Consider the following 26188-nt stretch of genomic DNA (forward strand, 5'->3'; position numbering starts at 1 on the left):
TATATATTCTTCGTCATATTACATTGTCTCATAAAAAGAAGCCCTCAGAATATGCTCCTGTAATCGATTCTCTCTGGCTGAACTTTAAGTTGTCCCTAACATAGTGATACCATACAATAAATGAAACCACATGGGAAGTACTGCGAATTTAGGAGCACTCGATGTATAGAAAATAAAACAAGAAATACCCCCGGCAGAAATTGCGGTGCAAGCCCTTCATTTTCCGGTCATCCGCTAGCAAAATGGTAGACACCTGCCGTAGATTACCAAATCAAAAGTTGAAAAGTGAGGTACTATTGCATATATCTTAATCATGAGGAATTACTCGAATCCCTCAATTGGTATTACTTTCTTGCCAAATTAGTTCGTTAAATATTTTGAGTGACTCGGATCCTGTCCCCTTTCCGAAAACCTATAAAGGGGAACTTGAATATCCGTTCTCCCTCGTTCCTAATTTCTCTCTTTTCCCTGGTTGAGAAACTCAAAACAATGGATGCTGTTCCAACGAAGAAAAGGAATAATGAAGATTATTCTGAGCTTCTCCCTTCTGTCGCGTCAACTAAAGTATCCCTAACGTCCTGTGTATTGCATAATCCACTTGAAATGCCCGAAAAAGCAAATCATTTCTACAGTCCTGAGATTTCCGGGGATACCAGTGACTTATTGAATGAAAACAAGCTAGAAACGATACTTCCTAAGTGCCGGATTACGTTGGCCGTTCGCTCGAACAAAGAACATGTATCAGCACTACATTACACAAAAGAAAAAAGCACCGAGACTTTCTGCAAGCAAAACAGAGTTCGAAAATCTTCACCGAGCCAGCATGGCTCCAAAGCCAGTGTATCTATTATATCAGCTGCGTTAAAAGATAGAGCCCTGTTCAAGGCAAAAACATTGGGGCCAATAGCTTGCCGTAGTGCCCTAAGTCTGACTGAGAGGCTTTGCAAAACACAGTTACAGCTAATCAAACATCACCTTAAAGATCGCGGTGATTTTTATACCGATGGAGAAGCCTTGCTACGCGAGTTAGCGGCAGCGCACCCAAAGTACAACCGCATGATTCGAACACTGCCCATATTATTGCATCTTGTTCCTGGCGAACTCAAAAACAAGTTGATCACCGACGAAAACGTGGAACTGTTGAAGATAGGAGCTTTTTTGGCAAATAAATGGATTTCAAAAACAGCCTGACAAATCGCAAAAGTAGGGGAGTCCTTATGCCAATGTACCGCGATACATGTATATTCTCAATTGTGTAGGAGAACCAAACAGTTCTATTTTATTCTCTGCAACCTCATCTACTTACTGTAACATTCTTTCGAGGTCTAAACGTCTATAGCGCTGTCAATGGAGAATTAGAAAATCGATGGTAATACAGTAGGTCGAAGCCTTTTCACCCATTCAGTAGAAGGATAGCTCTTTCTGTCTAAGTTGTAAGCCTTACATACTGCCAGGAATCTGGGTCGAAGTAATGGCATTTCCAAGAACTAGACACGACTATATGCACAAGCCAAATTACTGATCAGTCTACTCCGCAGAGCTCATTGAAGTTGAATATTATTGACGGTGTAAAAACTCTGTTACCGTATATAGTCCGCTAGATCGGATTTTTCTCCCGGCACCGCCACCCGATAACGGAGAATATGTACACCTTGAAGAACAGAAGAGGATTATTTCTACAGTACCTCTAGGCTCGAGATTACTAGCTGGATGAACCTCGAACGGACAATATTTGTTAATTTGCTTGATTTTGGGTGTCCAACTGCATCATGACAATTACGTGGTGCAAGTTTCCTAATCAACGTTGATGACTGGAATTGGAGGAGAGCCACACTAGCTTCTTTGAATTTTTGGGTGCATTGTCACGGATTTATCCAATATCTCATTAGATTAGCATTTTGTAAAGGACTGAACAGAACATAGAGCTCAGGGAGGAAGCTGGCAAAAATACAGTCCAAAACGGAGCGTACGGTCAACACGGACGATTAAGAGACGATCAACAGACGGTCAACATACGGTCAACAATAAACGCTTAAGGAGGGATAAATGCCAGACTGTGCAACCTCTAGACCATCCTTTTTTTAAGCAACCATTTTAAATATTCGCACACTCATACCAAGAGCTCTCAAATTTAAAAGACCTCAAAGATTCCTATTATTTACGCATTTGGGCATGCATCTGCAAAAAGCTCACAGAAAAATAAGACGTAAACTTGTAATAGATAGATAGTATAACTATAGGCGGGTCGTGAGGTGAAAAAAGAAAAGTGAAAAAATTGCACGTTCTAACTCACCTTGGTTAAATGGTGGTGTGAATCGAAATCAACCTTTGAGTAGCCCAGAAACGGCAAATTTCCTGCCCCAGCGGGGTCAACCGGGTCATTTTTTCCTTCGGACAAGCAATTAAAGCCTCTGTATTTTTTTTTCTTGCCTGGTTGAAGAATGCAGTGCTATGCTAACCGTACTGGACGATCTTTACCAATCTTCACAGTCCGAAAGGTATAAAACCCGAAGCCTCCTCGTGCAGGAACATAGATAAAACAGAGTGATCGTGTCTTCAAGCGTGATGAACTGCACGGCTCATCGCTGCTACCTGGCAAAATCACGCAGTGAGTTGCTACCTCCAGCAATTGGACAGACACCTCTTCGTGGTGCTGGGGATCATTACTCAAATGAGAAATCGTTTCAGGAAGCTAAGATCTGTCCTTTAAATGTCATTTTCCTCCATTTATCAGCTTCTCATTTACTCCTCATTGTCTGTTGATCACTTCTATTGGTATTTGGTGACTGTCGTGCCGTACAAGGCAGCTGCTATCGGTGAATTATAAATCCAGTAGCTCTCTTAACAATCACACAGAGATATACCCCTGCCGCTTTTTTCATCTCCTCCGCTATAGTGCTTAAGTCCTCCGCTGTATATAAGCCCTGTATATTATATAAGATATCAATGAAACCGGCATGCGTTAGCTTAGTAGTTCCCTCAAATTCGCAAGTCGGACATGATTTCGCGAGACTTGAACAGAAGATGCAAAAAACTTTTTCTACCTGCTTCATACAGGCGATTTGCTCATTTTTAGTCTCCGGATTAATGACACTTACTGAAGACAAGTACGTTCAGAAACTGGTCGATTGATGCGAATTTTTGCGCAAAATATTTTTACTCAGATAGAGTTCATACAATTTCCCGCTTCTTGATAATTTAATTTCTTGACAGAAAAGCAAACAAAAGCAAATGGTGCAATATCTCCATGATATTATAAGTCTTTGCTGCTACATGCTAGGCTCTACAAATCTCCGTTATATCGAGGTGAAAAATTCCTGCAAGGGTGCCAGCAGTGTAGCAATTAAAGAAATAAAAATTTGGGGCTAGTTTTAATTTAGAATAGACTTTGCTGTACTAAAAGGCAATCCGTTTCAAAATTCAATCTCACATACACCCACCGCAAACTCAATTGTGTCGCCATCAGAGCACCTACATCTGCCTCCTTTGTCGGCGGCGTGATATTCCGATTCCCTAAGAGTTGAAGTTAATATATGAAAACTTCTCATCAAGGCAATATAATCTTACTTAATCAAGCAGATACGACCAATTGATGTTGGCAGAGCTTCCATGGAGCCACGGGTCTGGCTGTGGCTACTTTCCAATCCTAGGTATCCAGTTGAAATTTTTGCACGTGTATACACAGTACGTGATTTGTCACTGGGGCCAGGATATATTTTTCCAATGACGGTTGAAGTCAGCGCTTCGGTCAAGTCCGATATACCGAGGGTGAGGCTCGGAATAATATCAACTTCTGAGCTGGTTGTGATGGGGGAGTCGGACGTAAAATATGGACAGCTCTCGGACTGCTGTTGATCAGATTGCAGTCTCCTTTCCAATGCTTTTCTAGTTATGTTTCCATACGCTAGCGACTCTTCAGCAATCGATAGATGTATATTGTTGCATTGAAGGCCTGGACTGTCTGAACCTGGGCATTTTTAGAGGCGACATACCCTCTGTTGCACAAATCGTACTCACATTTGCCTAAAATTGCACTAAGTTTGCCGTGGCAGTCATTAGATAGTAAGATTGAGTACCCTTCATTGTCCTGGGTGTATTGAATTGCGCTTCTCGTGTTGGTACTTCGATTCCAGATATCGAGCAGATCGCAAGTTCTTTCGGCGAACTCATTGATTTGGAATGTTGCGCTAGCTATAGCAGCACATACTAGAAGTAAAAAGTGTCCATACATACTTAAAAGCTTGTTGTCGAAGATTGGAACTGGAGAAATCTAGACTCTTTATAAATAATGCAGTCTCCGCTATTTATCTTACCGCCTAGCGTTGTTCGGGAGCTTCTGTCTTTGATTTACACATAACACCTCAGGATCCGTTAATCCGGTTAAGTCTTGAAAAGCATGACAAAAATGCAGGGACTGTGTTGTTCTTCTAACGGGCCATTTTGTTGAGAGTTGTGCCGCTGCTTCTTCTGTTCATCGTCCTTTTGTAGATGGCGCCGCCTTTTAATGAGGAGACCACCGCGATGACTCCAGGAAATCATCAAAATAAGACCCAGAATTTAACCCTGACCCCCTCAGAATCACAATGTGTAGCTAACAGCCATCATCCATGCATTTTTAATTTATTCTTGATTGGGAACATTGTTCTAGAAACAAGTTCAGTAGACATCAAAGTAATATAAAATCTACCAGAGATCCCGGTATGAGCGTATCTGCAAGCTTTTCCGTCATGATGAACCTTTCACAGAGCCTTCTCATATTCTGTGTGATTCTATGGAAAGCTGTTAGGGGCTCTTCATGCAAGTTTATGTGTTTATTGGCTGAGTCTGTACAGGTCGGGAGTCCAACGAGTCAGGCGAGCAGCACTCGAGATAGCGTGTTCAGAAGAGAGGTACAAGTTCTTATTTTTCGGCTATCAATGTATGGCTAATATGCAAGGACAGATTTTAGAATCCCCAAGCTTTCCAGCTCCGACCCTTCCAAACGGTTTTGCTTCCAAGAAGCGAGACGTATTTTCTTCCGCCCCCCCTTCTTTCTAGCGGGTGACTTACTTACTCTGTATAGTCTCTATTTGAATGTGACTTTACGCATGGAATCGCATATGTAGGTCCCACTGCAGACAACATTCAGCATCTTCGTGATGAAGGGGAGAAAATGTGTGTCGCAGACTCGAACAGTTGCGCTCGGGTTTCTTACTTGAATCAATCCGGTCTTTTCTTTTGTAATTACGTAAGATGTAACAGCATTATCTTTATCGTATAGTAACTGACATCATGTTTGCAGAATACCAAGCAAGTTGCTGTTAAGTGCGACGACCTTGTTCCTACAGCGAAAAATCTGTTCGAACGCTGCCAGATCGCGAACTATTACACCTTTGGCATGGTAAGTAATGCGACGCAGGATACTAGTTACTACATCAGAATTGGCGGGCAGACAATGTAAATAAATACTCTGTGACTAGAAAGGGGCAAAAGAATACACGAGATGGTCTATATCCCAACACAGTAGTTGCATGTGACTTTTGACGGTAAGAGTTGCAAGCAGTAGAGTAAAGGGAGAGAATAACAATATATGATATCTGTAATTTATAGATAAGCCAGCTCCACAGATTGTTCCTGTCTTCCTGTTTGGTGGACTTTGAGCCTCGCCCGTCGTCACAAATTAGCTTTTGATTGTATTAGGCTGCCTTCATGTCACGGCTAGTTGGCCGAGTGAAGTTAATACATCTCTTTGATGAATTGTCTCTAAATTATCTGCATACTTTTATCTAGTAGTAGGTTTGGGGATTAAAGGACGCGGATAGGGGCTGAGAGAGGTTTGGACTTCCAGGCACCCTGCTTTGCATAAAGTGTTGGATCCCCTGTACTGATGGTATTGTCCTGTCACCCTGATACGCACTACTCATGCATGAGGGTTAGACCTGCAACTATCATACTGGGTCGTGACCCACAGAACTCCATAATAATACAACCATCATACACATGCTACAAGATAAAGAGATCTAATCGAGAATTATGGAGAGCAATGTACAGAAGTACAGTACAGGATTATCACGTGATGTGGAAATTATTAATGCCAAGCAAGCCAAGGGCTAACTATCAGGACCATTCATATTTCAAGGCTCTCGTTTAGATATAACTCACCCCATTTGCTATATAGTTGGGAAGCTCCCAGAATCGTAATCGTCCTCTGATTATCCTTCATATACTCCATTTGCCGATATTTCTCCCATTAATATTGAGCTGTTTACTTCATAACGAAGTCCTACACATAAACAACCATAAAAGTTGAACGTAAAGCTGACCGCCCTAGTTGTGTGCTTCAATTCCAGAAATTGCGAAACTCCATGGCTAAATATCTCAAACTTGAAAAAAAATATTAGTCTTCAACAGGATCAACTCAAAGGGCTTCTTTTATGACGACCAACAGAATGAACAGGCCTTCATGTGTCAGAATAATATTTCTTCACGGCCTAGTAAATTTGTTGAACAACAGATGTGTAAAGTCATCTCCGTTACTAAAACACAGTCATTCTCTTAGTTCATTAACTGTAGGATCACTCGTCTCTTACTATAATCAGACCCTTTTCATAAATCATTCATAGTTCTATCTCCGTCTCAGGAAGACGCATCTCGAATTGATATGCATGTCTTTCTTGTGTCAATTCCTTGAGGCTCGTATTCAACCACTCTTTGGAGGAATTAATTTCTTGTTGTTCGTTCTCGTTCAAACGTCGCTTTTTGCTCCTTCCTGTCTCGTTTTGGTTGGTCGCCTGGTGAAACACCGTTTGGGAAGTATCTGTACCTATATACTCGGCGTGCAAAACTAGGTACTGGTTTCCCAAGTAAAGCGAGTAGCAATCTCTCCCATTAATGCCCCGTGTTGGGTTGTCGCGAGAATATATATAAAAATGATTTCTCGAGAACCCTTCGAAGAATCCAGTCAAAGCGGATTGAATATTTGGCAGCTGCACGAGTGTATCAGGCTCACCGGGAATGATGAATTTCATGCTAAAGCAGCTCGGTTGAATATCCATAGTCGGAGCAACCGATGTGGGATCGAAATGGGGAGTAGAGAATACGGGAAACACACTTGCTGCATTTTCTTCTGGTGGAATGATCGTAGCCTGAATCATGTCTTCGAAGTTTGGATTCCATAGAGAAGCTTGAGAGCCTGTATCGTCGGTTTCAACTGAAGGAACGAATTGACTGTCGGACTCATCTTTGAGATAGCGGAAATATGCCAAGAATACCGATCGCCGAGCAAACCCTGCAGTAAGCCGGGGGGAGCTCCAAGGCTGTTCCAATACCTCCCGCGAAAGCGCAAAATGGTCTGCCTCTACTGAGTCTGTAAATGGCCTTCCACATCGCCCTTCTACTGAGATATCATCTTCCACGTTTGCGGGACAGTCACAGGGGATGAGGGGTGGTAATTCAACGAAGTGAGGCTGAAGCCCATACACAAGAGGTGTGCTTAGCCCTTTCTCCCTGGTCAACCAGGAAAGATGTTGCCATAGGTTCTGTCGTACAATAGTGTGATTATTTTCAGCGAGAGTTGCCGCGTGTTGTGTCCCAACCTTTGTCCGCGGCACGCGTCGTTTTTGATCCGTCATCTCAAACCCGTACTGAAAACTAAAACGCCACAAATCATAAAGATCTCCTCGAATTCCATTTTGAAGATTTGAGGTCATGATGGGGACACTTGTGACATATTGTTCAACTAGGCCTTCATCAATAGTTCTCCTCCGATGAGGATCAGTAATACAAAATTTCTGGAGAACGCTACGGCCGACCTCCAGAGTTTGCCTGTCTTTAAAGAATGTTTCTAGTGTCAGTATGGGATACTGAATCTCTTTCAATCGTTCCCAGATTTCAGAGCGGTCCTGAGTATCTTCAATATCAGGGAACAGCTCTTCTTTGGACATTCGATCCTTTAAGAACTTCAAGTCCCGAGCAGAGACTTTAGGTGCCCTGGATTGTAATAATTCGACAGTCACACCATCCAATCGCGCCAGGAGGTCAGCCCTGTCTCCCATCAAGCCGAAAAATGTTTTTTTTATGTGATTCAAATAGCAGCGAAGAGGCTGGTAAATCTTTTTAGCCCTTCGATCATAGATTTCTGCTTATTTCAATAGAAGCGATTTTCTTACCTCATCACAACGCATTGCCAACAATTTATGAAGCACTCCAATTCGCATGCCGTCCCAGATACCTGCTATGGGAAGTAGATCATCGAAGGCTTGAGGCAGTGTAGGATGTTTGAAAAAAGCTCGCAAATACTTTCCTTTTTTGCTTCCAGGAACCCTTTCTAAAGCAGCCCACCAATGGTTTGCTGCGATTCTGTTTACGGGGCCGTTTAGGTATCCCTCATAATACCTTATCCGTTGATATATTAGCCCATCCGGAGGGGTTTGATCATTTGGGAAGCGTTCTCGAAGTGACCGAATGAATTCCTCTTGTAAGAGTTCTTCACTAGCTTGAGTGAAATCAGACAAAGATCGAATGGGGGTGAGCGATCACTTTGCGTACCTACTTGCTCTGTGACATAGACATCCACAATCCACCATGAATTTGCAGGACTGAGCTGGTTCCTTGCCGCGATAATCAGACTTTCGTGGTCCTGTGCGCGCAGCTGGTAATCAATATCGACATCCAATTGATGAAACTGTCCATCTACCAGTCGGGGCCTGACGCGACGTTCCCAATCACATTCAGGAACCAATATAGGGACATGATGTTCTTCCATCAAGCGAAGACACCCTTGAGTGTTCAAAATTCGCTCAAGTCGAATGATATTCTGACGATTGCTCATTTGCCGCTTAAAGTTCTTTTCAAATACAAGACGAGAAATTTCAACACGTGCGGCCATCTTGAAATGCTCCTTGCGATAGATGGATAATTTATTATCTACCTCTTCTGCTTGGGTTTGGGTTACGCGCGTCATTTTTTAATGAAACGAGTGCGATGTGATTAAACTTGTCTGCTGAGCGAGCAGGGTTACTTAAATGCTCTGAGGAGGGAGCCAATTCATGTGTTGCGCTTCTTCGACGGACATACTATAGCAGCCCTCAACTCGAGACCTACGATGGCACACGTCCCTTTTCAAACGTGAGAGTGATCTTTAGTCTTTTCGCAGAACTTTGAGGGCGTTTAACCAGCTCACCGTTGGAATTTGAACCGTCCTAGTAGATCTGATGATAGTAGAATGCGAACAGAATTGGTCAAATTACTACGTTGGATCAAATTTAGCTAAAAATTCAAAATGAGGGTCGTGCTGCCAATTGCAAAAAAGAAAAGCAATCAAGTGAGTACATGTAAATCTGGGTCCTGATTTAGATCACCGTACTGTTGTATGCTTTTATAACATAAATATAAAACCCATCGCTCTTCTAAAGAGCACATGGTTTCTACGTGCCCATGAACGGGTCTCACTAAGGAAATTCAGCCCCAGAACACTCGACTCTTGCAAGACCCAACTTTAAGTTAGCGAAATGCTCCAGCGCGTGGGAAAGTTACTTCCTTTGACTTTCTCGATATCGGCCTTGGTCTGCCTAGCCGTTGTGTTCGCGGGATGCGTGTCGACCACTTCTCCCACTGAACTGTATTTCTTAAAGGCACGGTAATATAACATAAAAGTCAAGAACAATATATTAATACATGACAGGTAAATTTAAGCGAGTTCCCAAAGCTAGAGAACTTGCATCTACGTCGTTCCCTTAGTATTGCCGGGGTGAATGATATCGCAAGCAAAGCTAGTAGTGAGGCCAACAGTGCTGTGAGCAGTGCTTCGACGGCGGTTATATATGCCTCAGACGCTGCACAGACTGCAGTGAGCCAGATAACAGATGAAGTCCAATCTTTATCCAACGAGATCAGCTTACACCTTCCAGACTGTTATTATGTTGGGCTTTGGGGTTATTGCCAAGCACAGAAGGGAAAATCATCATATTCAAATTGCTCGCAGCCCAGTACCTCTTTCTCATTTGACTTATTAAGCATTTTTGGGGCAGTCTCCTCAGATATCGATAAGGTATTACCCGATGACAATAACAAGGTTCTTTCTGGATATCATGATATTTCTCGGTGGTCTATTTCAGCCTATATCACGGGATTTGTTTTCACATTCCTCGCTGTCATATTCGGTGTAACCACTATGTTTTTCTCTCGAGCAAAACTATTGCTTATCATTTCTTCACTGGTAAGACCTTGGTGGGTTGATTCTAAATGAAAAAGTCTGACTGTGACTAAGTTTGCAACGATTTTCATAACCGGTGCGTCTATTGGGATCACGATAATATACGGGTTGATTATAGGTGCCATACAAAGTGTTCTTCACCCTCTAGGAGCTGATGCAAATTTTGGGGCGCATTCGATTGCTGCAGCCTGGCTAGCAGTGGCATTTTCCTTTGCAGCCCTTTTGACATGGTTGATTGAGATGTTTTGTTGCTGTATTTGATGTAGATTTGGAATAGAACCTTACAAAGCCGGTGCATGCCATTTCAAAATCAATTTCATCATTTCTTTCTGATTCCGCTTAACTCCCGGCTAGGTATGCTCACTCTATATCTGGAGTGTATCACCTTGCTTTGTCAAGTAGGAAAAAGGTTGTTATTGGCGAAAGCTCTATCGTTGAGTAGCCACACTAAGTCTCGGATCACTAAATTCAGATGTTCGACAACCATTTAAAGAGAAGCAAATGATATAATTCCCCATTTAAGGTAAAAATCACTACAAAGATAAAGTAGATACGTTCTCGTTTGCCGAATCGACTCTTAAAAAGAGATCATCCACTGGCACCATTATGAACTGCATCGACCGTGGGCTATCACAAACACCCCGGTTTGCATGATTCTCAACATTGCCAGGTTCTTGGGCGCTATCGGTGAATTTGAAAGCTTCACGTGCTGAGTAACGAGGGTCCAGCTCGCAAAATTCTTCACAGGCCGACTGTGCCTTACGTGACTGGTCAGCCAGGATTTGGACTGATGCTTGGAGCTCTTGCGCGATTTGGTATACGGGGTAAAATTCATCGTACAATGAACCAGAAGCACCAGATTGGTGCAAGCGAATCAAGTCCTCGGAAGCTTGCTCGGTCTTGTCCTGGAGGTGTTTGAAAAGGGTGTAGCAAGCTCGAAAGTATACATTTTCTCCCTGTTGTCGGCCAATCTGTCGAACAACATCCACAATTTCCTCCATTAGGCTTTGCTTGTTCAGAAATGAGATGCGAAAAGTTGTAATCTTTCACAGCGGTGACATCTTATATTATAGGCCGACCTACACGGTTGCAGGAAATGCTGGTCACAAAGATGCAGAGTCTGGCGAAGCCCAGGCAATAACCATCCCTCATAAATGAGCTTTTTACTACTGGACAAGGACTTTGTGACTTGAAAAAATATCCAATGAAGACTATCATGCTCTTGGCCCGAGCGAGTAGCTGCCGCGAATGAGATAGGATATTGAATCACAGAATTGAGGGTGGCGAGGTAGGCGCTGAACTTTGCTAGATCAACATTTGAATAGGGAAGTTTCGGATCAAAGTGATCAATTACTTGATGGCATTGACATGATGGCGCTACTTGCTATATCATTCATTGGCTTAATGGATAGAGAAGACTGAGCCAGTGGTAAACATCCCGTGAAAGCTATGTTTGACAGTCGCTTGAAAGATGACCTCGGAAACAGGGCAGAGGAATTCAAAGGTGAGCATCTCGTCATCATAACCCACTCTTGACCACCCTCTCTTGACCATACCCTCTTGACCACTGTTGGAATATCCCGGTCGCTGAGAGAATAAAAGGCTGGGATCACGTACATTTATCTACCTCAACATTTCACTTGTATCTTAGACAATACACTCAATACAACATACAATCAACTCCCCTCAATAATATGACCATTGAAGCATCACTTAATAAACCAACAACCACCCTCTCTTAACCACCCTCTCTTAACCACCCTCTCTTAACCACCCTCTCTTAACCACCCTCTCTTAACCACCCTCTCTTAACCACCCTCTCTTAACCACCCTCTCTTAACCACCCTCTCTTAACCACCCTCTCTTAACCACCCTCTCTTAACCACCCTCTCTTAACCACCCTCTCTTAACCACCCTCTCTTAACCACCCTCTCTTGACCACCCTCTCTTGACCACCCTCTCTTAACCACCCTCTTGGACCTTTCCTTACGATGGTGAATGCTATTTGTAAAACGTTGCGTGATGTCTTTCTTTCTCCTTTCTGGTATCCTTTTCTCGGTTGCGTGAGGTAGGATCGGACAACCCGTCCGGATTGAAGCACCTGCTTCATCCATGCTGCTCAGCTTAAAACCCCAGCTTTCCCACGCCATCACCCAAGAATTACACGATCCACAACCTAATGGCAGACCCCAAAGCGCAGTCCCTGCGCGACTTCGCCATCCTCACCATAATCAATGTCTTTGGGCTATTGTACTTTTACCTTTTTGTGATTCACTTCCTGCTCTTCTATTTTCCCTCATCGCCAGACCGAATTCTGGACTCGTTGTCTGTGTTGGCGTTTTGCGCAGGGGTCATCATCTGGTGCTTGTCCAGCCTCTTCTATCGCTTTCTAGATGCTTTCCGGGGCAATGATGCGGCAGAGTGGCAACATCTGGAGTTTGGTGCCATTTTAGTTCTAATCTGGACATCCACCCTTCCTGCCGCGGTGGTGCTATTCCGGAATGAGCCCTCTCTCCGGCTTGGATACCTATCTGCCATTACCGTCGTTGCTGTCGGGATTCTGGTGGACTTTGTGGTCTACGATTCCAGTGGCAGGGCAGCGCGGAACCGGTTTCCGTACAGCTGCATTTCACTGGGCTTGCTTTCGCTAATACCAGCCATTTATGCCCTGACTGGGACGTTCCAAAGCCCGCCTGCATTGGCGGTACAGTTCAGCCGACTCGCCCTCGGGAATATACTTGGCACTACGTTCTATCTGCTGCGTCCCTTGGAGAGGCTTGGTCTGGTGAATGGCTGGCGGCCCAGTCTCTATGTGATGCATATCGTCCTGGCTTACAACGCGGTTTCATATTCGAGATACCTCTTACCCGCAGTGCTTCAAGGTCAAGTATGAGGTGGATTCTAGCAAAATCGTGACGCTGTACAACGTTGGGTGATCCTCTACACTAGAGCGAAGTGGAGCGAAATAGTTGATCATGGCTACTGCGCCTCTTATATCGCTCGTTACCTTGGGCTCCTTTCCTTGTCGGTATAAATAGACTACATTCCTGTTACTGGAATCTGAAACGGTTAACCCGTTCTATTGGATTGCAATGTACTGTGATAGCGGAGATCTTGTGTACCAAGGATCCGTTGCGTTTTGTATATATCTCGAACACACATACTGTTGCATTTTCTGAATCAAGCAGTTATTTTATATATTCGTACCGCTTTTGTAGTTTTGCTATAAGTATGATTTTCTTCTCCCTTGCCGTGATGATAATCTATTCCTATTCAACGGCGATAGATGTGAGGGGCTCCTAGCTCCCAGTGCTTTGTCGTAGTGACAAGCTTGTGCAATCTCAATCGTGGTGAACGCTCAGTGCTCAAATTGCTTTCTTCAACACAAAAGACCATGTTCCACTTCTACTTTCAGTCTGTGTAACGCTCCGATGAAACTGACAGGCAAAGACTGCCCGCCAGGACTTAGTCACTCGGCGGCAGCATTTTTCCTATTTTGTAGGGAATGGCCCTTGGCTCAATGCGTGCCCTTGGATGAAGTTACAGTTAATTTCCACTTCGACCATGACTGACCGTTTCGACCGTGATTGACTGTTTCGATCGTGATTGACTGTCGACCGCGACTGACTGTTTCAACCGTGATCGACCGTTTCGACCGTTTCGACCATGATTGACCGTCGACCGCGACTGACCGTCAACCGCGACCTGGTCCGTGCCCACATGAACCGTGCCCCGACATCTCATCAGTGCTGCACCTCTGAACGTTCTTCTTGTCTGTAACGAACAGTGACCACTTGGTTGACCGATTTGATTATGTTCTGATTGCTACTTCGGTGGAGATACCATGGCCACCGTCGTGATCATTCCGTGGGTTGCCGCTCTTCAGGTGCATCTGTCAGCCGGGCAGTGCGCTTCAGAAGATATGACAACCTGCGATTCAAGAGCGGTTACGGTCCTGGCGGTCAGCCTGTTTGTCGGAAACCGGATGGAATAGGTTGTCATCCAACGTGATGCATGCATGACCCTCGGGTTTGAAAGGTATTCTGCGCATGTCTGGGCAACATGGCTGGATGCTCAGATATATGCGTGGCTATAAACCTCTCGCTGTCCTGGACAGTTGGAGTGAAGTGAGCAGAGTACAATGCTGGAGACCTTGCCAAGTGAGATTCTCATGCTGATCGCAGATTGGGTAAGTGCCAATGTGTTTGATGTTTTGATCTAAGTATTGACCCCCCCCTCCCCCAGCTGCCAACCACCACCCTGCGTATTCTCAGCCGAGCCTCGTCCAGACTGTATGCGGTTTTGGTCCCTCGGATCTACCGTATTATTTCATTCCGTGCAGCTAGTGAGTGGGCGCTGAATGTGTTGGATGTTGACCCCTTCTTTCGCAACTTTGGTCCTTCACGGGCCGCGGACTATCTCCAGCATGCGCGGCACCTACAGATCAAGGCCCCTTTTCACCTAGTCCGGTTTAATCGATGTGCATACTACAATATATTCCGTGCGGCCGGGCTGCCAAATTCACCGACTACACTGGGTTCCTCGGACGAGGCGACGGCACATGGGCAATTTCTCGACGACGTGAGGGATCAGTTGCAGCTGCTATTCACCCACTTGAAGCCGAATCGACTGAGTACATTTGAGTCCGTATAGACCGGCACCCATCCGTCGAGACCTGCGATTGACGAGCAATAGATGGCGACTAGGGACATGTGTTCCGGTAGGAGTTCTCGACCAGGAAGGCTATCTCAGTCGGTACCAGCAGCGCCTCACTCGCCTCTCACTCGTCACTGACGGGACCTGTCCTGAAACTGTGCACCATTTGGAAGGCGTGTCTAGATTTTCCTGTCTGACGATGTTTGCATGGGAAGGACTCCAACATCCGTCCGAGGTTGCTTTGCTGCGACAGTGCATCCGTCAGAACTGGTGCCACCTGGATCATCTGTGCATTGGATTTGTGCCATCTGCGTTCGCCCGTTCTCTGTGCTGGGAAAGTCTTGGGCTTCAAAAATCGGAGCTCGAGGTCAGTGGTATCGGGACCGGCCGCGCACGGAACGAGGATCTGGGGATTGGGAATTTGGCCACGCTTCCCGCTCTGTCCACGCTGTCACTGTCAAAGGTGACCCTGCCTCCGGATATCTCATCGGAGCATCATGAGATATTCTGGTCCCTGCGAGCGCTCACGCTGCGGGACTGTCCGAATCAGCTGCGTCTCGTACAACTATTGTCTCGGTCGCAAAAGCCGCTCCAGCTGACGCATTTGGAATTCTCTTTTGATTACCTGCTCCACGAATCGGGCGAGGGACGTGGCCTCTCTGCGATTGTGCGATTCTTGTGTTCGTTCCGTGGGCTGCAACATCTGCATCTGAAGTTATCCAACTTCCCGGCATCAAAATCCGACATCCAGGACGCAATCCGACACCACCAGTCTACGTTGAAAAGCCTTGTCTATCATGAGCGCCAACTCGCTCCCATCGACGCTGATGGCTTGTTTGAGGATGATCGGGATGTGTCGCCCGCATGGATCACAAACCTGTCTGCCATCGTAGACCTTGGCCAGCTGTCTGCTCTGGCGCTGTGCGCTAGTCCATCTGTGGCTGTAAGTCTTCCTCGGTCCACTTGACGTGTGCATACTAACAGAAATAGCGGCGGTGCCTTCAACCTATGGCGAAGCAATCCCAGCTTCAGATCTTACATCTGCGGTTCAGCGGCCTCGAACGAATCCACCGAGACATCCCACGAGAAATTACCACCTTTCTACATGAGATGTGCAAAGAATATTCTCGGCGTCCTCGTTCGTGGCCGGGTTCCATGAACTGGAATGCCCCCATTGATGACAACTGCGATCTCAGTTTTGATGAGTACTTTGACAGGTCACAACTCGAGTATCTAGACCCGCAGGAGGCAGTCCTTGCGTCTTCTGCAGCGATTGCAGAGGCCGAGGATTTTGTGTCATTTGCCGACTGGGCATTTGGCCCCGACGGACTGCCGGCTCTGCAGGTCCTCGCGTTTGGAGACTTTTCCCACGGTGATCGATACAGGGACCAGCAGTTTTTGATACGCCGTAACTGTTCTTCATGCGAGTGTGATGGCAAGGGTCGTGCTGGCCTTGCATGCGACGACACGATGCGGCTGCCTTTTCATGTGGCAACTATGAAGGACCCTTCCATTTGGGACGGTGCTGTGGTGGACGGAGCTCGTTTACTCTCCGCGTGCCCAGGAGGCGGGCTGATGGAGTCACCCTACGAGCTGTAGGTCTGCATTGTGTCTTTCTTATTTGGGGCAGACTGCTATGCGGCGCAACTCGTCGGATGATGAACTTCGTCAGAGAAACCAGTTGTCTTTGGTCATTATAGTGGTCAAACTTAATTTGATTTGTTTGCTCTTTAAGAACATGTCTCCAGTCCAGCTTAGCTCTGTATGACGCCGTACCCTTTAGGGGCCTTTGCGGCAGTAGTTTAGTACTATGGTTTGATGGGCCATATTGCCTGCACCAGTAGTTTGCAAAGAATCAAGCGATACAAACAATGCAGAACGCGTATCGAAAGGCTGCAGTTTATAAACTCAACGCTTCATTCTGCATCGTAGAATCCATCACTTTCTTGGTCGATACCGGTCTCCATCGAATTCTTTTCCTCGCCCACAGCTCTGGCACTTCGCTTGTAAAATCAACATCGTTTTTTCACGGCCACAATTCCCACAATCTCCTATTAAGGGGATGTCAAAATATGAGTCCAGCATTTTCTTCATAAAATTTGGCACTCGGGTAGCGATTGAATCGTACTTTGCGCGGACAGGTTTCTCTTTTAAATGAGTACGAAGACTTTCTCTCGAAAAACGAACGGCGAGCTTTTGAAGTCCGTCATTATGACTCAATGGCGAAAAGAAGACATCAGGTATCGAATCAAGGTATTCAAAGGGGTCAAAGTGACCTAGGACCCTGATGAGATATTTTTCTGCGGCTGCGTCGCAAAGCTCCGGGATACAGTATTTATCGCCCATAGCGAATACTCTTGCATGTAACTGAAGAGCCGATAAGGACAGAAGCTGCAGTGTTGTTGACTCATCTGTCGGGCTATCACCGATAGACTCTGTATAATCACCAGTGTATAGAAAGTCCACCATTTTTCTGACAACGTGTATCGATTCATCTGTCATCTGATAAGTAGATTCTGCTGATTCCTGTGTTTAAAGGCAGGTTAGGTATCAATGGGGAAGAAGCTGACGTCAGGGAGAACTTGCTTTGAAATTCCCGTTGCAAGCAGCTCGAAAAACGGGAGACTGAGAACATAGTATGATCTTATGAACGTCAAGATTGACTCCGTCACAAATAATTTTGAAATCGGTGTAATCGCCCCTCTCACGAGATCTGCGTTGTTTAGTATAGCTTTGCAACTCTGGAGGCGAACGTACTCCGAAATCTTACGAATGATGCGTTGAATGTTTGTGGATGAAGTGTTGGACATTGTTATGTTTTCAGTATTGGTTTAGAGAACAAGGTATTTGCAGACAGCTAGCCAGTTCATGGATGTTTTGGAAAATTAAATATCAGGTGATACCGTAGGCTGAATATTTAGTCAGGGTCCTGACGTAATACGGTGATTTTTCCAGTGACGTAGGTACACTCGAGCTCTTCCCTATGTGCTAACCTGCTGATAAATAAGCTTTTCTTTATCGTGACCTAACGATAGTATCGGCCTATCAAATTTGCGATTGCTGTTTGACAGATTACATGGAATGCCATTTGTAGGTTCCGAGGATGTATATTCCGAGGATGTAGGCGTGAAATGATATATGAGCTCTTTAAATGTACCTTAGCATTGCCCAAGCCTGTCCAACCGATTCGTCCAATCCACATGCAGTCATTCTCAAAATGGGCGAAACCAACACAAACTGACTAACCCCTTCCTGGGCCCTACGCTTAGGCTTTTCGCGTGGACAAAATATTCACCAAACCAAATGCACACATCGAGTAGCATTCTATTAAACGGCTGCTGATAAGAAAACTTGACCGCCAATAAATTATATGGCAGCATAAAATAGATGGCATAATACTGCGGCCCTCACCTAGATGCGGCCTGCTCACTAAAGTATTAACGCTAAATCCCTGGCAGCGGAATGGGGAAAAGTGATTATAAGAATAGCAGTACCGACGCTTTCCCACTATTTTGATTGGAGTTTTCTGAGCCACTTTGTTTCGTCCGTGGAATTGAGTGGGTTGAAGGGAATGTACCCGTTTTCTACCACCCGCGTCTTTTGCCGGTCCCAGTCATATTTGCGTTACCGGGCGTAATTGACCGACAGTACAAGGATATTCACCCATAGCAATTCATCCTCTAGTTGAGTCGACTGGTTAATGAGGACAATAAAATGCGGCGTGGTTAGTGTTATTGTGGCCCACCTGTTCTTGATTACAATCGGTTAACCCTAGAAGATAGTTTACTATACTCTGTCCGTTCAGCTCTCGATATAAAAGAGACCAGGTGCCTAAGAGACTTACGTCGTTAATCCTATCTCCATCATCTGAGTTTCGACAAGGTTCAGAGTATCGACAGTTCAATGGACCCTTCTGCAGGACGAGTGAATAAAAGGAAGCGTGAATCTTCCGATCAGATGGACAACCCAGTTGGCGTGCAAGAGTGCTCCGAACAAGCGATAGACTCTTCGAAGCGAGCGTCACCGGGCGAGACAAAGGTCAGATTCTACGTTGTCTTGTTGTGGACAGCATTAATAATAACATAGACCACTCCGATCAACGCAGCCTGCTCACTGACCAGTCATATGACACAGATCCTGCAGCACGATACCTCTTTCTTATCATCGTCCGCTGTCGAGCTGTTGGACCTCTATCTGTGTCTGTGGGACTGCTACACGATCAAGTCGGCCAGCAAAATACGCCTGGAAGAGGAACGTCGCTTCCTGCAAAGCTCACAGGAATGGCTGGTGGCGGAGAAAGAAAGGCTCCAGCAGTGCTGCAATCACCAAGTACTGCTGCTGTGGGATCGTCGTCAGGCCTTCTTCTCTGTACAACAGGGCGTTCTTGGAACATTGCATAATAGTGAGAGACAGTCGTTTCAGGTAAGTGGGATGCAATGGGGTTTGGCCGAAACAGAAGAGATGTGCTCGCTTCTTTCGACCAAGACTCGAGACATAAGGGCAAAGAGCACGGTGTGACCGGTGTGACCGGTGTGGTTCTTATGTTAAACCATGCCGGCAGGACCGACCGGTAGAAAGTTCAACGGGTGGGGCATGAGTGGAGCGGGCCTTCCCGACACCTCACCACCAATCCACATCTCCAACAGAAATTGAACCAAACAATTTGCATTTTCATCAGGAGAACACATCAATGGGTAGCATAGACTTTTCTTGGACATGGCCAAAGCCTGAGGGCCTCTCTAGCTTTCTTAACTTCATCTGTCCGATGAGCTGCTCTAGCCTAGAAAAACTTGCCATTCTGATATTTATATAGACCCAATGAAACCCCTAAGTCCTACCTCCATTCACTTTCTCCGTCAACGTGATCATGACAACAATGAAGCAGCTTAATCAAATTGGTTAGTTATATTTCTTCAGTACTCCACGTCGGCGCTGATGCTCTTTCTAGACTACGATTTGGATCTTGATCTGGAGTCAATCTGGAGAGAATTCCCCAATATGCCGACACCGCCACCTTGCCTTGCAGAAAGTCGCAGCACCGTCTCTTCAGACTCATCGCTCGACAGATGGCCGGAGCCTGCTCAACATGGGGCCGAGAAAACTTCTGTCATCGAATATGTTTTCTATCCCAGCTACGAACACTTCTCCGCCTTCAGCTGGATGGGGCCAGATCCATTATCGCCAGACACCTGCGGCGATGATATTTTCCTTTATGTATCCGCATTCTTGCTTTTGGAGCGGGTAGACTGGATAGAAATCCGGCTCAGTAAGCTCAACACTGAGACTGAAGAGGCTGTTGAGGAGTATCCGTTCTTCCTTCCACGAGTCGAGTCAATGCTGAGCAACTTACGGAGGATACGTGATCAAGTAAATGGCATCCTCTCGCAGAGTTCTACCGCGCAAAGTATGAAAAGCGCTGGACGATCATTGTTTCAATTAGCTATATGGCCCAGGGTGGAGTTCAATGCTACCATCTCGAGTTCGGTTCCGTTGTCTCGCATTCACCCCTCCATTTCTAAGCCACTTCTTGATCCACAGGTCTTTGTGCAGAACATAGTGGGAAGCTGGGAACTCTGAATGCTTTTGATCTCGTGATTGCTTGTCATAGGCGTGATATCAGGTTTTGGTGTTCAATATTTGCGTCAAGATCCTTCAGCACCAATCCAAGCTCTGCCCGTCACTTTCAACCTCTCACGTGTGATCCTGGAGGACTTCAGCCATTTTTTTGTTTCCTCTTTGTCAATCCAACAGAGTTCCTTTTTTCACCACGGTTGTCTATGTCACCGTACTAGTATGGGCTGGCATTCTTCACCGACTATCAAGATTTGGTCATCGGCTGGCGGGGTACAGGTGTACACTCCTCTGTGACAACATCTCATGCACCTTGGCATGCTCGGATCCGGTCAATAGAGAAGCCTTCATCCATGTTCTTGGTCTCCTGGTCTCTGATTCAAAGTTGGTGATTTTCGGCTCATCCGTGAACGGAAGTTGTCTTCAGTCAATGATTAGTCTGTCTTTCATCTGTCTTTTCTCTTATAAACACTTGACAGGTCCTTGAGGAGCGCAGTTAAGCCACGCTGAGATACATAAGTAGTACGATATTTGATCGCGGCTTGAGCTATCCATCAAGAATCCTACGTCGAATATCAGTTCTACTCAAAATGGAAGAGCTTCAAGATCGACTTGGCTATCACTTCAATACCACTGAGCTATTGGAAGAGGCTGTGCATCCAGCTGGAACCCGTCCCCTGCAAGGCAGCAAGCGACTGGCACTTCTTGGTGATTCCGTTCTGTCCACTTCGCTCTTGGATGAATGGTACAATAGCGAAGATACTATCGGCACGTTGCGATGTGGTCCACCAATTGTATCACTACTTCTAACTAGACGCAGAAAGCGGAAACGATATGTTGCAGTCTAATGCCTGTAACAAAAACCTGAGCTGCAAAGGTGAGGCGTCTGAGATAGACGACTTTATAAACGGGCATCCGGCACAAAAAGGCCACATCACACGGGGCACTCGTGCAACGACGGTGGAAGCCATTCTTGGCGCTGTGTGGATTGATTCGGGAATGAGCATGCATGCAGTGGATTGTGTGAAAGACAAGTTTGCTATCGACAAATGATACTGTTGAACGTCCCACGTCGCTTTGATGTTCCGTGACTTTCGAGATTTCCGGGTCAAGAGTCTCTTCGGATCGACAGGCAACAAGTGCAGAAATTGCTACCATGGTTTTTTCTTCTTCTTCATTTATGCAGTAGGCAGTCCTGGGTTGTTCCACAACCGGTGACAGGTAAAAGGGGGCGTGTTATGACATGCGGTAGTTCCATTCATGGCGTAATAGGTTTGCCAGAAGTTGCTGCAAGACGAACTGTTGTAACTCAACTGGTCTTTTTGGGAGTACCACGAGGTGAAGTTATTAGTCACGGATATATCCAGCTGTTCCTGCTCTATCAATGTACGATTAAGTTGGAAACTGCGAGAAATGTACCCGTTCGAGATGTTTCGTGCCAGGACCGAATCAGTGAACTGCGTAACACCAATATCTCCGGTACAGTTAGGTAGTTTCCAGGCAATGAGCTGAAGTGGAGCAGAAAGCATCTAAAGTCCGTCAGCGAAGCAGCAGAATGAACATTGAATCTACTACGTTGGTGGCCGGCTGAATGCCAATTTCAGAGTATTGCATAGTCGCTACGGCGGAGGCTATAGCGAAAGTGAGCTTTGCTGCTAGTATTATAGATTTCATGGTCAACAAACGAGGATACTGCGAACGACCGGGCTAGGGGACTGCCCAATTTATATCACAAAGATAATGACGTCATACTCGCATTCGATCGGTTTGAACAGGGGATCTCACTCCAGAAATAACAGTATCAGCTTTTTGCACTTGCACCAAGGCCTTGAGCCAAGAAGCGGAGGGCCAGGAAGTATGAGATTTCCTACGTGTTGGACGCGTTTGGGCCTCAAAATGCGGTTCGACCGGGTTTTCAACCGGTCGGGAACAAGCAAGCAGAGTTGAACGGTGCCGTTTGCACGTTGTGAAGACATTTTTCCTTTACTCACGTTCAAGTGAGAAGACAAGTTTACGGGTAGCCACCTTGAGCGTTTTGCTATGTTCCACAGATGCAATATGATTTGCGTGCGATGAACGGTATCGCTTGACTTGAAAACCCTTTCCATGGGCTATTATCTAACTCGCTCTATTTTCTCTCGTATATTTCATAATCCGTGCTACTTCAGGATCACCTTTTCCTGATAGCCTTCAACTCATCTCTCTGCGCATATAATTATGAATTGGTTTATTGGCACCAAATTGTGGGTGGTTGCAAAGTATGAGCATGAGGAGTTCATGATTTATGCATCCCATGTACTAATAACTTCCTGAGTAACAGACGCAAGAGATCCCTATGCTCCTCGAAATATTCCCGAAACGAAAGCAGTCCAGTTCCTGTGGGCTGTGCTAGATCTACAAAACCAAATGGAAACACCAGCCTACCCGAGCTCGGCACACTTCGCTGCCAGCTTTGCCATGGTCGGCGGTCATCCTCCTATCATATCAATCACTCAATATATCCTTCAACTTCCCCTGGAGAAGGGATCTGCTCGCGAAGGCGAACCGGCTGTGCGGCGAAGAAGGCCAGGGTCCAAGTCTCCCATGGCACCCTCCCGGTGATACATGAACTCCCGGCAGAAGACATGGTTGCCAGCGCGCTGCAAAGCCGACAATTTTGCTGATACCGTGTCAATCGAGGCAGACGAACCGGACTGGATGCTTAGTATGCTTAAGCAGCTCTAATTAAGGTGTTGCAACTATGCTATCAGGGAGCAGAATGACGCCGAGAGAAGTTTAATTTTGGTGGCTGTGATTGTAGACTATCTATATCCCTGTGCCAGTTTATTTTGTACCCATTTCGAATGGTTGTCCATTTTGACCTTTCCGGTTTGCGTATTATTTTCTATGGGAGATGAATACTGTAGCTTTCGGTTGTCCGCTGGAAATGGTCGTACTTGGGGAACAACCTTATCCTCCTCTGCTTCTAAGGCTTCTTGTGGTGAAGCCTGGCTAGCAACTGCAGTTTCGACGCTACCAGGCTCTCCGCTATCCGACGCCGGACTCATATCGGGATCGAAAATGATCAGCCGAAGATCTCTTCCAGTATGTGGTCGAACAGTCTTCATCACAGCCTCACGTATCGGCGGGCCTGCACATACTGTATAGACTGTCAGTATGGTAGCGTGTTTTTCCTTCTTTTAGCACGCGATGGTGCACGTCGAACTGGGGACACCTACCCGCCACGGCCATAGCTCCGCATCGGTTGTCAAGATGCCGTGCAACTTCGTCCTCAATCTTGATGGAGCCATAAAAGTAGCAAAGCATTGCGTTGTGCTCGTAGGAGAGTGTTTCCTCGGAACTTGATTGAGCACGTTGGCAGTAGATGCTGAATCGCAAAATCTGAAGCATGTTTAGGTCGCATCGCCAGGACGGGTAACAATAATAGATGACTCACCTTGAACGCTCTCCAGTCGCGGTTGAAAAGGTCTTGCATCCACTTGTTTACCCACTGTGGGTTTTCTAGCAAACCTTCAATCAGCAAATGTGGCTCCTTGGCCCAGGTAAACATACCATCTTTGCCAACCTGGCGCTTCCAAAGAACCTCCAGCTTGCGCACCATCACTTCGCGCTTGCGGCTGGCCTCCACCAACATCTCAATGTATGACAGTGCTCGGAAAAAGCCAATGTCCTCCACCACAAAGATGATTGTACCGTACCGGTAGAAATCAAAAGGGTGTCCGTAAGGTCCGAGTATAAGAACTGGCTGCCTGGCCGGGGATGTCAGGGCGTCATGATAAAATCTTCGCGTAAGCCCAGGTTCGGGATCGGCTACCATGCGGACCATCCGCTGAGTTGGCCCATCTTCCCAGAAAGCAACATAGAATCGAGGAAGCTGGAAGAAAGCGCGAAAGCCGGCCTGTGGCATCCAAAGCTGCACGCACTGACCAGGGCGGATCGCTCGGCTGAGAGGAAGGTCTATTTCCAGCCAGAGGAAATGGCTCACCGAGTTCATGACTACCTCGTTGCTAGAAGATCTCCAAGGCTTCTGATCCCATAGGGCTATGATGCAGACCACAGCGCTGATGAAAAACCAGAGGCAAGTGGCGCCCACCAGGTACCATCGATATAGTGACTGCCGCTCCACGAGATGGTATATCAGCGCGCCAATCCCCGTTGCTGCAAGCAGGTAGTGAGATTTCAGCGCAAATTGCAGATGTCGTCGTTGGACCGCCGCACAGGTCACCGGTACCACGAGAACGAGAGCACAACCGGCCTATATTTGATGCGATGTTAACCTGCGCAATACGCATTGGATTCCGAGATATCTGTGACTTACAACGAGTGGAACGACGTGTTGTGAGCTTGCCAAGTTCATCGTTCTGGCAATCGTAACGAGCAGCGAACAGTGTAATAGAGAGTGGATTGCACAAATGCGGCCAGCCCAGCGATGGAACCACGCGAGCATCTGGCGATCCACGTGGAGCAGATCCGCTGGAAGACCAAAGCTGATACCGGTGCACAAAGGCACAAGGTTGATGACCGCCATAGAGCCCGCCCTTTTCTGTACTTCCACCCAAGAATGGGCTCGAAGCCGGAGGCCAACAATGTTTCCCGCTAGCATGACAGCCAGGGCTAGCGCTTGCCGGTAGCTGGAGATGTCCAGCCAGCGCATGTACCTTAGCAGGTGGACGAAGGCAAAACGTCTCCAGGGAACTAGTACCTTGGAACGGAAATGGCGACGACGAAATACATGGCGTCCTGTCCACGCCCAGGACCACACATCTCGTGCTAGCCAATAGATCAAGCAGATTGCTATAATTATGGCCGCTGAAATGGCATACAAGTTGGGAAGAGAAGTCTCAGCAATCCAGTGATACCACTTGGACCCGATCGGGGCCATTCTTTTGGCTGTCAGCCTAGAGAGAGCGATCATTTGCTCTTATAGAGATGCCTGTTAATTGAATGATGTCTATTGTTCTTCTGACTATGACTTTGGGTTCGTGGCCATGCGTAATCAGAGGGTTGCGGTTTCTTGCAACAAGTTCCTGGCGGGCAAACTATGATACGCTTGGCTTTCCGCGCAATCCCTTGTCAAAATCATCCCGCAGCAAACCGATATTTGCATGTAACGTACAAAATTGAGCACCATCTCTCCGGATATCTTGTTCGGTGACAATCCATGACAACGCCATTATTCTTTCCTCTCGCGGACAATCAATTTCAAAGTTGTCGTTTCGAAATACCGCAGAGTGTGGTACAAAAAGAAAATCCGGTCAACCTGACCTGATTGAAGTAGAATGAGAAGGTTGTGATTTATCAGTCGGGTCCGAGTATTGCAGCCTTTTCTTTGCCAAATTGGACCTCAACTTGTTGTTCTGGAGTTCTTGGGCGCAATTCTTTTGCTCGAGTATCTTGATATGCTCCAGCAAAGACTGATTCTGCTCCTCCAAACTGGCGTTTTCAGATGTGAGAGCCCGTAGCACCAGAACTGCTTCTTTGTGCTCATTCTGTATTCTCGACATTTCGGCATATATGCTCATAATGATGCCCTCAACTCTTTGGGTTGGATGTTGACTGTCTAAACTGATATTAGCTAGAGCTGTCATTTTCTTTGATTCTGGCAACTTACCTTGATGAAAGTTCGAGATTGGAAAGGGGTTCTGAAACACTACTGGTCTTCTCTGTGGAGGCATTTCGGTCATTTCTAGTTGAATGTACAGCTTATCACTTCCAGTAATTAAGTGGTGGGCGTGACAGACTCAATTCTCTGCGGTCATGGCCTCTATT

General features: G+C 46.1%; 6 protein-coding genes across 6 annotated transcripts; 4 read left to right on the forward strand and 2 right to left on the reverse strand.

The window, feature by feature from the left end:
• Window positions 1-10725: 10725 nt before the first annotated feature.
• Window positions 10726-11193, reverse strand: N7511_000853 (uncharacterized protein; the record flags this gene model as incomplete). Its single annotated transcript, XM_057123278.1, has 1 exon — window positions 10726-11193. The coding sequence occupies one exon, from the start codon at window positions 11191-11193 to the stop codon at window positions 10726-10728; it is 468 nt and encodes a 155-aa protein (XP_056989011.1).
• A 1178-nt stretch (window positions 11194-12371) lies between these two features.
• On the forward strand, window positions 12372-13085 carry N7511_000854 (uncharacterized protein; the record flags this gene model as incomplete). Its single annotated transcript, XM_057123279.1, has 1 exon — window positions 12372-13085. One exon carries the CDS (start codon window positions 12372-12374, stop codon window positions 13083-13085), a length of 714 nt encoding a protein of 237 aa, XP_056989012.1.
• A 1248-nt stretch (window positions 13086-14333) lies between these two features.
• On the forward strand, window positions 14334-16447 carry N7511_000855 (uncharacterized protein; the record flags this gene model as incomplete). Its single annotated transcript, XM_057123280.1, has 4 exons — window positions 14334-14381; window positions 14438-14835; window positions 14888-15791; window positions 15839-16447. 4 exons carry the CDS (start codon window positions 14334-14336, stop codon window positions 16445-16447), a joined length of 1959 nt encoding a protein of 652 aa, XP_056989013.1.
• A 2304-nt stretch (window positions 16448-18751) lies between these two features.
• On the forward strand, window positions 18752-20425 carry N7511_000856 (uncharacterized protein; the record flags this gene model as incomplete). The annotated part of the gene is made up of 3 exons (XM_057123281.1): window positions 18752-18886; window positions 18935-19360; window positions 19766-20425. 3 exons carry the CDS (start codon window positions 18752-18754, stop codon window positions 20423-20425), a joined length of 1221 nt encoding a protein of 406 aa, XP_056989014.1.
• Window positions 20426-21009: 584 nt separating this feature from the next.
• N7511_000857 (ribonuclease III domain-containing protein) lies at window positions 21010-21472 on the forward strand (the record flags this gene model as incomplete). The annotated part of the gene is made up of 2 exons (XM_057123282.1): window positions 21010-21202; window positions 21240-21472. 2 exons carry the CDS (start codon window positions 21010-21012, stop codon window positions 21470-21472), a joined length of 426 nt encoding a protein of 141 aa, XP_056989015.1.
• Window positions 21473-22923: 1451 nt separating this feature from the next.
• Window positions 22924-25301, reverse strand: N7511_000858 (uncharacterized protein; the record flags this gene model as incomplete). The annotated part of the gene is made up of 6 exons (XM_057123283.1): window positions 22924-23112; window positions 23254-23558; window positions 23638-23800; window positions 23856-24674; window positions 24738-25050; window positions 25243-25301. 6 exons carry the CDS (start codon window positions 25299-25301, stop codon window positions 22924-22926), a joined length of 1848 nt encoding a protein of 615 aa, XP_056989016.1.
• Window positions 25302-26188: the final 887 nt, after the last annotated feature.

This window comes from Penicillium nucicola, assembly GCF_028828085.1.
Source record: "Penicillium nucicola strain IBT 29836 chromosome Unknown utg000001l, whole genome shotgun sequence".
Taxonomy (NCBI): Eukaryota; Fungi; Ascomycota; class Eurotiomycetes; order Eurotiales; family Aspergillaceae; genus Penicillium; species Penicillium nucicola.